The sequence below is a fragment of the Aplysia californica genome, unplaced genomic scaffold (assembly GCF_000002075.1).
Source record: "Aplysia californica isolate F4 #8 unplaced genomic scaffold, AplCal3.0 scaffold00419, whole genome shotgun sequence".
In the NCBI taxonomy this organism is placed as follows: Eukaryota; Metazoa; Mollusca; class Gastropoda; order Aplysiida; family Aplysiidae; genus Aplysia; species Aplysia californica.
Window position 1 is genome coordinate 156,708 of NW_004797689.1, and position 12,204 is coordinate 168,911.

The 12,204-nt window shown below is 39.8% G+C and overlaps 1 protein-coding gene across 1 annotated transcript; it reads left to right on the forward strand.

Moving 5' to 3' along the window:
• Nucleotides 1–1,039: 1,039 nt before the first annotated feature.
• On the forward strand, nt 1,040–6,636 carry LOC101860270 (ryncolin-4-like). Its single transcript, XM_005104416.1, has 2 exons — nt 1,040–1,185; nt 6,030–6,636. The coding sequence occupies exons 1-2, from the start codon at nt 1,040–1,042 to the stop codon at nt 6,634–6,636; spliced, it is 753 nt and encodes a 250-aa protein (XP_005104473.1).
• The last annotated feature ends 5,568 nt before the right edge of the window (nt 6,637–12,204 follow it).

Here is a 12,204-nt window from a genome sequence, read left to right on the forward strand (position 1 = left end):
TAAATTACTTTGCACAGCCTGTTTTGAATAACACCTTATTCTTTTGCATCTCACATTCTTTGTGCAAATACAGGAATCACATCATGTTGCAAGCACACAGCTCGCACCCTAACAGCTTATCCCATGTCTCTTCGTTCTAAGATTCAGTTAAAAAGAAATCGGTTTTCCATTGATTCAATGCCTATAACTTTTTTTCCAACAACAACAACAAAAATAATCATAATCATAATAATCACAATAATAATAATAATAATAATAATAATAATAATAATAATAATAATAATAATAATAATAATAACAATAATAATAATGATAATATTAATAATGATAATAATAATAATAATAATAATAATAATAATAATAATAATAATAATAATAATAATAATAATAATAATAATAATAATAATAATGATGATAACAATAATAATACGATTCGAAAAAGTTAAGGAACACTTATATGAATTTTTATGAAGTGAGAACACAGTGACAAAAACAAGTTGGGTTTTTTACATATTGTCTTTTTTAATATCCAAAGAGGCATGTGATAACATCGAACATTGTAACAAATCAACTCCAACCAAAATAATATGCACGGTGGAAATGTGTATCCCCAAAAATAAAAATCACAAAACGAAGTTCCAATACAATGTTCAGTTTCGAGTATGTCCTCCAGTATTAGTCAAGCACTCTCTAAACGTATTATGCATAGACCTAACCAAATTTGTCAGAAACACTTGTGGAATAACATTTCACTCTTGTTGTACATTGTGAAGAAACTAGTCAAGAGTTCCAGCTGGTGGGTGATTTTCCTGAACACGGCGCCGTAGTTCGCCCCTTAAATGTTCAATAAGGTTTTGATCAGGGCTAATTGCGGGCCAAGGCAGTTTGTTGATTCCATTTTCAGCTAGGAAATCGTTGATAAAACGAGCACGATGTGGCCTGCCGTTGTCGTCCTGGAAGATTGCGCCAGCACAAATCAACTGCAGCTGCGAGACTACTGTTTTCACAATGCAGCAGTCTTGAAAGTGGCGTCTGGTCCATGACGTCTCCACACTCGAATGTGGCCATCTTGCGGCTCCAACTGGAATCTCAACTTGTCGGTGAAGAGGACATGATCCCGGTCTGTTCGTACCCACCTCTGGATGCTGTGTACTCCACCTTCGGAGTGCTTCTCGGTGGTCTTGGGTGTGGATGCGGTATTTATCTTTGTCGAGATAACAATAAATAACAACTGATAAAAACAGATCACAACTGATAACAACAAATAACAACTGATAACAACAAATAACAACTGATAACAGAAAATAACAACAGGCAACAACAAAATAACAACTGATATCGACACAAACGTCCTAATTTAGGTTTTTTCCCCGATAAATTGTTACTTTCGATTTTGGTAGATTAAGTAGATTTCAGTCACTATGCCAGCTCAACACGGAGCGAAATGTTACTGCTCTTATAGACTAATGCAGAGGTGGAGATGTTGTACGTAGCCGCAGGAAACCACCGGTTATGTCAAACAAAGGCACGGGAAAGGGGAACAATAGAACAGATAGCCGGATGCGATAATCAATCACCTGGAATGGTCACATGACGCTTTGTGTGAGCTGGACAGAACTGGTCCCAACCTGCTGCACCATTGTCCGGAACACTTCAAGGTGCCCTTACGATAGAGGCGGCGTCGCGGGGTTTCCTTCTGAATTAACTAGAGCTATATGGAGTGCCCATTGCGGGACCGAGTCGGGTCGGGTCGGGTCAGTTTGCCAGCCAGATGGAGGGTGCAAAGCGGCTATCGTGGCACAAACCGATCGCGCCCGACTCGTCGCCTCAAAAACAAACGCGTTTGTTTTCAGGCGACGAGTCGAGCGATCTACCCGATCCTACCCGATCCCATACGCAATGGGTCCGTTATCATTCCATCAGCCTTGTCTTCTGTTGGTTTATTGTTAATTTGGGGGAAGGGGGGTTTCTTTCGGCATTGATACGCTGCCATTTTGCTATTATTTAATTTCTCAAGATCATGTAGGGCCTAAAAGTATTTCATTTTAACTTTTATTTGACGTAGTCTAGGGCCTGAAGCTTACCAAAAAAAACCTCACAATTAAACCTTTGCGCCCAACGCATGAAATCGCAGACCACTTAACCTTCAAGCACACTGGTGATGGACTGACAGTGGAAAAACAAATTGCCGACGCGCCTATTCCTCAGAAGTTAAAGGGTAGCGACGCGTAGGCCAGAAAAGTGTTAATGCCTTTCATTTATATCTTTTTATTTTATAAATATGTAGTGAACAGGACTGGACAACCCCAATCACTCTGAAAGATCTCTTCTTTTTTTTTACTTATGCACAATTTAGATCATTTACAAGGCTGGCTTCGGCCTTGTCTGTTAAGGACAACCTGAGTTGAGAGAGATATAACACCCCAGCCGAAAGACGGAAAAACTCGACAAAAATGTTCCCTGCATGGGCTTCGAACTCAGGACTTTTGTGTGGGGAACGCCAAACACCGGTATGATCACAATAACAAAGGATTGTGTCACGGTTTCCTTCTGGGACACGGGACGTGCTGAAATATTGACAGGACTATACGATATAAGAAAGTTAGAACCAATGAGACTTGAAACATTATCCCACCTGAGTTGCTGCTCACGTCACCGACAGACATTGACCTAAATATAAGGTTACATAATGAAACAATTCTGCCATGAATGAATGATGAAAAAGACAACGGCCGTTTGGATGTTACGAGCCAAACGGTCCAGGTGTAAACTCTTCAACGGATGGGGGAATAGAAAATGATCTGTGTACACCGTGTAAACTCAGATGCTGCTGACGAATAGACAGACTGACTAGGTTGGCTACCACATTTTTGGATTGTGCTATAGCGAAATAAAGCCTTGTTATTGACGGTTCTTCGCGATCATCATCATCATAATCGACAACGTCATTATAGTCACCGTCGTCGTCTTTGTCGTCCTTTTCTTCCTCACCTCATCATCATCATCATCATCATCATCATCATCATCATCATCATCATCATCATCATCATCATCATCATCATCATCATCATCATCATCATCATCATATTATTATTATTATTATTATTATTATTATTATTATTATTATTATTATTATTATTATTATTGCTGTTACTATCATCATCATCATCATCAGTATCATCATCGCAATTGTGCAGTAGAAAAAAAAAGATGTTCGACGAGCTTGAATAATAGCAAGCGTAGAACTAGAAGGAAAAAAATCCCTCATGCCGCCCCCCCCCCCCCCAAAAAAAAACAAACAAGAGCATAATGGTGACAAAGCATTCACCTACTTGATAGTTCCCAATAAGGAAACATATATTATTATACATGCCGTGATGAGCCAAGTCTCAGAAAACAGAATCTCCAACTAATCACAATTTTGATCATGGTAATCATCGATAGTGACGACGATGACGTTGTCGATGATGATGATGATGATGATGATGATGATGATGATGATGATGATGATGATGATGATGATGATGATGATGATGATGATGATGATGATGATGATGATCAAGATCACTGTGAAAGCGGGTTCAACAACTGGGGTAGGCTTGGCCCCCCTCCTGGTTGAGCATGTGAGAAAGGATAAATGGGTCAAACGAAATGTCAAAGCTCACTCTGAACTGGTATTAAAAAACATATAAGTAAGCAACAACAGCAACAACACCAACTACTACTATTACAACAACAACAACAACAACAACAACAACAACAACAACACACAAAAAACATTTTTTTAAGCTAGAAAAAAGTGGATCATAGTCCTGTTCAAACATCACATTGAAAAGCAATTATCATAATAATGATAATAAATAGCATTTATACTGCGCATTTCCATTTTCTAAAAGATGCTCAATGCGCATTACAACGAAAAAGACATCACATCTTAAAAATTAACCGACAAGTGTGTACGTAAAACAACGTATTATACATATAATATAAATGCATATGTGTAAAATTTGATATGAGAAAAATAGTCTCACAGTGAGGTTGAAAATGTGTTCACTTTTTAAAAAAATACAATGCAATAAAAATTCACGAACGGTCACAATAAAGTGGAAACGTGAGTAACTAGAAACATTCATTAAAACATTAATTCTATACAGATAGAAAAACATTTCCGTTCTCTCTCTCTCTCTCTCTCTCTCTCTCTCTCTCTCTCTCTCTCTCTCTCTTTCTCTTTCTCTCTCTCTTTCTCTTTCTCTCTCTACCTCTCTCTCTATCTCTCTCTCTCTCTTTTCTCTCCCTATCTCTCTCTCTCTCTCTTTTTCTCTCTCTCATTCTCACACGCTATTTCTTCAGTCTCACAGTCTGGCATACACACGCATATATATCATCGTTATATATAGTGTATAAAAAGCAAAAGTAACGTTGGAGACTTATAAGCACGTGCAACTATTATTCACAATTCAAACGATATTTTTTAAGTGTTTTATTGCTTACAGATATATGCAAAAAGAGGGAAACGTTTACGACATAACTATTCTGCCCTGGGGTCTTTCCTCTCACGTTCACTTGCCATTCTGTCCTCTTCACTAATTCAAGGAGAAATTTATATCATATCACATTAATCATCGAAACTTAATGATGGTGTATCTTTTTAAAAATATCCTGGAATTAAAACAGTCAGGAACACCACAAATTAAGAGGAGCTCAGAAGGCTGCCTGTTAGCGCGATCATCACTCACTGTTGTTGTTGTTGTTGTTTTTAAAAACAAACAAACAAACAAATAAACAAGCAAAAACACGATTTTTTAACCAATCCTGGCAAGTTCATCGGTCTTCCACCGCTTGGAGAGTGAATTTGGGTGACGGATACCTGCTCCGCCATTAGATGCCGTCATTAAATCTTGAAAAGGATCGGTCCTGCAACGATAGATTTGTAAACACGTTATTTGCCACGTGGTCTTTCGAGACAGTTCGCCCGTAGAAATATTTCACTCAACAACTTTACAACGAAAATGTTTGTGGTCGAATAGAAAGATGTTTGAGTTCTGAACACAGTAAAATGTGAGTGGACAACTTCTTCAGTGAAAAGGTTGACTTAATTTACGCTGTAAAAGACCAAATGCGGCAGTGTTCAGCATTAACAGGCCCACACTAACGTTTGAAAGAAAGTAGCACAGCAATAATTAATTCTTGCTAAGCAAAATCACCCCTCCGCTGTTTGCCGCGATAGTGTTACCAAATTGATTTTCTCTTGGTGTTGAAAAGCGAATAACCCTGGTCTACATTTTCGGCCTTTGAGCTAACGTTCGCTAAGAAGTGTTCGTCATAATGTTAGCCGTGGGGTAACAATCCATTTAAAACTTCATCATATTATTTTATCCAAGAAAAAAGGAACAAACTCTCAGTCGCTGAACTCTGAAGGTAAAAATACATCTCTTTGTGACTATTCCGTGTTGCAGACTATAAAATCATTTTAAAAAGAAAGCATACAGAGAGTGTATAGCCAGAAAAATGAAAGAAAGAAAACTATTACGAGTCACCCAATCTACTTTAATGCTACTGTGTTGTGACATTTTTGTTTCTGACTGCAACATATTACCTCGACAGAAAACTGTAAAGTTTGAGGTGAAAACCACGTGCAATGATATTTCTTGTGGCCGTTTAAAGAGTGATCAGCCTGTACCATTAATCGCACAAGACTCGCTGGATTGTGCGAGACGGTGCTCTATATTCGCTAATTGTCTTGGATTTGTAAACGAAGGAAATAAGTGTTACTTATACGAAGACTGTAGTCATGACTGGGCATGCGGCGATGTTTCTTGGCAACCACCGTCCACTTTCTATGTCAAAACTTCGGAAGTTGCACAAGTGTGTAAACATGGCGGGGCGTGGCGGGAGGATCTGGGAGGTTGTCAGTGTACTGGTGGCTGGGCTGGAACGTACTGTCACAGGCCTGTCGGTAGCTGCATTGATTTAAGCAGAACTGGATACCCAAGAGGAATACACACATTGAATATTGTTCTTCCTCAAAGCGGTCAAGTTCTGAAAGTGTACTGTGAAATAAGCCCGCGACACGCCAGCACAGTCATTCTAAGACATGGAGCAAAAAAAGATTTCAATCTATCATGGGACAAATACGTGAAGGGACATATCTATTCCAATTACAACTACTGGGCCGGCCTTGACACGATTCACGCACTCACCAAAGCTGGATACAACACCCTGACGTTTGAGGTGGTGTATAACTATCCCACATTCACATCACAGAGTATATTATACAAGGATTTTCACGTAGGAGACTCTTCAACAGACTACACTCTTACTGTGGGCCAGCCTAACCAAGGGAAAGGGGGCGTTTTCTTTGACGACTATGGGGCAGTTTTGGGAGACTGTCTCAGTCCCGCCAACGGTGCACGGTTTTCAACAAAGGACGCTGATCACGACCTTGAACCCGAAAACTGTGCTGCTCTCGCTGGAAGCGGTTGGTGGTTTAAAGACTGCAACTTTGTCTGCAATCCATTTGGTCGATTGCCTGGCTCCGGAAGTGAAACCCTCTCGTTGCCTGGTCTGAACTTTACCCATTCTGATTATGTCGACCGCTTCGCTTCTGTCCAAATGTACTTTTATGACTCTGTGTAGTCAAGAGATGAGCTCTTCTACGCCAGTGTCTGTGAAGTATACGTTTATTTCTGAGTGTATAAATATTGTGCTTTTTTAAAGAGTTAGACAGTGAAAGATGTGACAGACAGACAGACAGACAGACAGACAGACAGACAGACAGACAGACAGACAGACAGACAGACAGACAGACAGACAGACAGACAGACAGACAGATGGACTGACTGACAGAGGCAGAGATAGACTGAGAGAGAGGGACAGAGAGAGAACGAGGGAGAGAGAGAGAAACAGAGAGAAACAGAGAGAAACAGAGAGAAACAGAGACAGAGACAGAGGCAGAGAGAGAGATGACAGACAAGGGGTAGGAGGAGAGGTTTAGCTTGTCGTTGCGTCATCAAATCAGATGTGATTTAGCTGGTGCCCAGAATCTATTGTTTTTTGGAAGGTTTATAGATATATATTTTTTTTTTTTTTAGCAATCTGCTCAGAATAGAGGGATGCCTTCGGCGAAATTGAACAGTATTTTCAGGGACACTTTGTTTCATTTTTTTTATATACTGCCGGTGTGTATTAGAAATGCAATAAATGCTTTCATATCAATGGCACCAGTGGACTTCCTTGTTACAACAAGTACTTGGAATTGGGGCCACTCACTTCTCAGCACTTGCATAGCTCATTCTTTTCAAACTTACTATCATATTTTATGATAAACTCAAAAAAGTCAAATGTTTTTGTGTTTGCACAACCTTACGTACTTAAGTGTACCTTTGTGAAGAACCCAGCCATCATTTCGTCACACAAAAGCATACGGGTGTGAACCATGCAGTCAATAGAAATGAGATATGAAATAGGCAAGTGGGGAAATGAATAGTGGCCCTTAGGGTAAGTAAGATCTAGCACCTAACCTTCTTGGATAAAGGCGGAAAATCTCGGAGGTCCCACATGTGCAAGCTGCGCACGTTAAAGATCCCTTGGTGGTTAAAAAAATAAGAGTAGGCTTCGGCCGCCACCCGGACAAAATTTAAAATTAATTCCTTCCAAACTGAAAATGTTTAGTGTGTCCCATGCACTCATATGACCTTATGCAGTTGCAATGCGAGCGCCGTAAAACACAACCAAAAACAACAAAGAGATGAATGGAGACTCAGAAAACAGAATCTCCAACTAATCACAATGTATTGCTTTGAGTGGTTCTGACACTGGGATGGGCTTTGCCATGGTCTTGGCTGATCATGAGAAAAAGGTTAAATGGGTCACAAAGCGTAAAAACTCACGCAGAAACAAATTTAAAAATGGGAAAACTATATCATAATCATGTATAAACATCACAGAGAAAAGTAATTATCGTGAAATAAAAAGCAGAGTAATGTTAGAGACGTTATTGTTCACAATTCAAAACCATTGTATACTTACTAACTTACATGTATTTTACTCTCTCTCTCTCTCTCTCTCTCTCTATATATATATATATATATATATATATATATATATATATATATATATATATATATATATATATATATATACATATATATACCATCAGATACATAAGGCGGAGAGTGTTTGTCCCGGGCCACTTTCTCCAATTTCGGCACATCTAGGCCCTGTGTGATTGCCTCATCTCTTATTGTGCCTCTATAGCTTCCAGTTGATCTTCCCCGCTTTCTCTTTCCAGTCGGTTTCTAATGCAATGTCTGATAGGGCAATCTCGTCTGCGTCATACTTAGAACGTGTCCCAGATATTTCCCATCTTTTCTTTTTTTTATTTTTATTGTGTTAATATCTTCAATTCCAGCTCTTTCCAACACTTCGTTATTGTACATGTAATAAATTCATTCCATTTTATTAATAAAAATTCTTCGCAAACATTTTGTTTGGAAGCTTTTTAATTTTCGTTGAATTGTGTTGTTTGTTTTTCATATCTCTGAACCATACGTCAATACCGCCAAAATATTGCTATCATATTTTTTTTTGTCTTCAAGTAAATGATCTTCGACTGTCATATAGTTTTTCATTTCATAAAAGCGATCCATGCATTTTTAAGCCTTTGGTGGACGTAGTCAACGCAGTCTGCAGTTTATGACATAATGCGGCCAAGGTACTTGATTTTTTACTCATTTCTGCAAAGGGGTCTCCATAAAGAGTGATGGGCGTAGTTTCTGATGATAGTCGTAGTATTTCTGTTTTGGATACATTTATTATAAGACCAACTTTTTCCGCAACGTTTGCTAGTTCGTCTGTGTTTTAGTGCATTTCATGTACTGTGGCGTTTAATAGGCAGATGTCATCCGCAAAATCTAAATCTCATAAATATGTTCCATTTGTCCACCCAATGCCTGTTTCAATGTATTTACTCTGTCTTATTACAAAATCGATCACAATTCCAAAAAGCACAGGTGATGTTGCAGCCTTGTCTAACACCAGTGTTTACTTCAAAAGGTGTAGATAGTTCTCATTCAACTAGGACACAGCAGCTTGCATTGGCATATAATGATCTTATACAGATTATTATTTTATACCATTGTATAAAAGAGGACTTTTCTATTGCTCAAAAAGGTGCAAAAAGAGGGAAGCATTTACCACAACTATCCTCCCCGGGGATCTTTCCTCTCACGTTTGCTCACCATTATGTCCTTTCAGGCAGCCTCTCATTTTGAATGATTTAACGTCTGTTAAAGAACACCAGATGAAACTATTTTGTATTTTGTACAAATATGAAATCGGTCCTGTTGTTAAAAACATGTTTTTAAACAACAAAGAAACACAAAAAAGCTCACTATTTCTTTTAACCAACCCTTGCAGATTAATCTGTCTTCCACTGCTGAGAGAGCGAACTGAGTGACGGATACCTGTGCCACTCTGAAAGAACCCCCACCCCTGCTTTTCCATCGACATTCTATCACTGGTGTGCTTGGGTGTTAGTTGGTTCGGTCTCTGAAAATTGCTGATTTTCCGAACCTGCTGCTCATTATTTTCTTTATTTATTGGTGCATGCGCGCTCTATTAGATCAAAGACCGTAATCTTTGATTAGATGCCGTCATTACTTACTTTACTTTATCCGTCCTCTTGTAACTCTAGGGCGTCGAGGGGAGACAGAGCTCCCTGTCACTAGCAAGTTTGATGGCCTGGCTGGGTGGGATTTTGTATGTTTTCAGGGCATCCTTCACACCCTGGACCCAGGTCTTTCTTGGTCTCCCTCTTGCCTTGTACTCTGATACTTTTATGTAGTAGGCTTTACTGGCAAGCTGGTGAGGTGCCATACGTGTGAGATGTCCAAACCACTTGATTGTTTGCCTTCGAATGTAGTGGAGGACCGGCGTTGTTCCCACCATTTCTCTGATCTTGTTGTTTCTGACCATGTCCCGTCTGGCTTTTATTGACAGCTCTCCTTAGACATCTCATCTCTTACGTTCCAGACTTTTGATCAGGGTCCATTGTCTGGCACTGGTAGGTAAAGATGGGGATGAAGGAGTTAATGAGCTTGGCTTTGGTCTCAATGGGAATGTTAGGGTGTTTGAGGAGTGGGGAAAGCTGGTAGCTGACGCTGTTAGCCTTTTGTACTCTCGTCTCAATTTCACTGTTAGTTGAGACGTCCGTCCTCCGAAAAGATGCTACCAAGATACTTGAACTCGCTTACTTGTTTCTGCGGATTTCCGTCGATGGTGGTGTTAAGGTTGCCAGGTGTTCTGCTGGTTTTCATTGTCTTCGTTTTGCTTTTACTGATCTTCATTTTGAGTTTTTCACATTGTGTATTCAACCTGTCTGTGTTCTCTTGAAGTTGCTCTTGTTTCTCCTATGCCAGGCTTTGATCGTCCGCAAACAGCATCTCATTCAGGTCTACCGGGTTGGGGTTCGCTTTTTTGTAATTTTGTCCACGTATATTATGAACAGTAGCGATGATAACACACAACCTTGTCTCACTCCAAATGACACGTCGAACCAGTCAGTGAGTCCGTTTTGGGCGCGGATTGTGCTCATACTGTTGGTATAGATGGTTCTGATATTGTCCAACAGTTGTCCCCTAATGTTGTACTCTTAAAGTGTTTGCCACAGTTTTTTTCTATCTACTCTATCAAAAGCTTTTTCCTGGTCTGCAAACACACATCGTGCTTTGTACATTTGTACGCTGTTCCAGGATCTTTGCGTGCGTCTTGCCTGTGTGGCTCAGAAGGGAAATTCCTCGGTAGGTGTTGCAGTCTTTTTTGCTGCCTTTCTTCTTCCAGATTGGTATCACAACTGCCCGCTGCCAGTGTTCTTGGACTTTCCTCTCCCTCCATGCTTTTTGGAATACGTGTATTGTGGTCAGCCAGGTGATTGCTGTTTCTCCACATGCCAGGATGACTTCAGTTGTAATGCCATCAATGTCTGCTGCTCTGTTCTTTGGGCCATTCTTCAGTTCTTGCTGTACCTCTAACCGGATGTTTGGTTCTTCTTATATTGGGTATCGTAGTTGAAATTGGCCCTGGGTGTTTTCTTGGCTGCTTGGGTTAAGGAGTTCCCTGAAATACTTATGCAATCTGTTGTTGATACTGTCTTCCTCATTGAGTGGGTTTCCATCTTTGTCATTGACTACTGTTGTTGGGCTGTATGGCTTGTCTCGTAGTCTCATTGCTTTTACACTTTTGTAGAACTGTCGTGGCGAGTGTTTGCACAGTTCACTTAATATTTCGCCATATTCCTTCCATGACTGTTTCTTGGAACTTCTGACTATCCTTTTGCTATGACGTCTTGCAAGTCTGTATTTCACACAGTCCTCATCCAGCTTTGATTTTACCCACGCCTTGTACAACTCTTTTTTTCCTTGATGGCCTCCTTCACTGTGTCATTAGACCAAGCTGTCTGCTTCACCTGCGCTCTCCCGTTGTTCTTTGTGCCGCGATCTTTACGGAGTGTCTCTGTCAGCGTAGTCTTCAACACTGACCATGTTTCTTCTCCTCGAATTTCTGAGCTGTCTACTTCTTTCAGCTTCTGTGTGACTTTCTGTCTCCATTTACTGTCGTACTTCTTCCTTCTGGAGTTTTCTTAAGTTGATCTGTCCGTCGTTTCTTTCCTCTTCCTTTTCCTCGTTCTTTCACTCCGCTGTTTTGTAAATAAGATAACTGGACGGTGGTTAGTGTCCAAGGCTGCATTTGAGATGGCTCTCGCGTCCTTGAATCTGCTCCTTTCTTCTATTCGTGTCAAGATGAAATATATCAGTTATGATACATTCAGATCATTCTATCTGTACCAAGTTTGTTTCTGACTGGCCCTGCTGCCACTCGAAATTAAATCTGAAAGCATCAAGCAAGTGTCAGACTATAAGTATCTGGGTGTTACAATAGACAACAAACTCAACTGGTGTGTTCACACTTCTCTCCTGCATAAAAAGTGAACAAAAGACTAATTTTTCTAAGGAGGCTCGTGTATTTTAAAGTTGATAAAACATTGATGTCCATATTCTATCATTCAACCATAGAAAGTATGATCAATTTATGTATAACAGCATGGGCGAGAACACAAAACAATAAGATGAAGAAAAATCAAATCCTCTGATACGGAAAGCATGTAAAATTTCAACATCTACATTTCCCGACTTGGATGAATTGTAC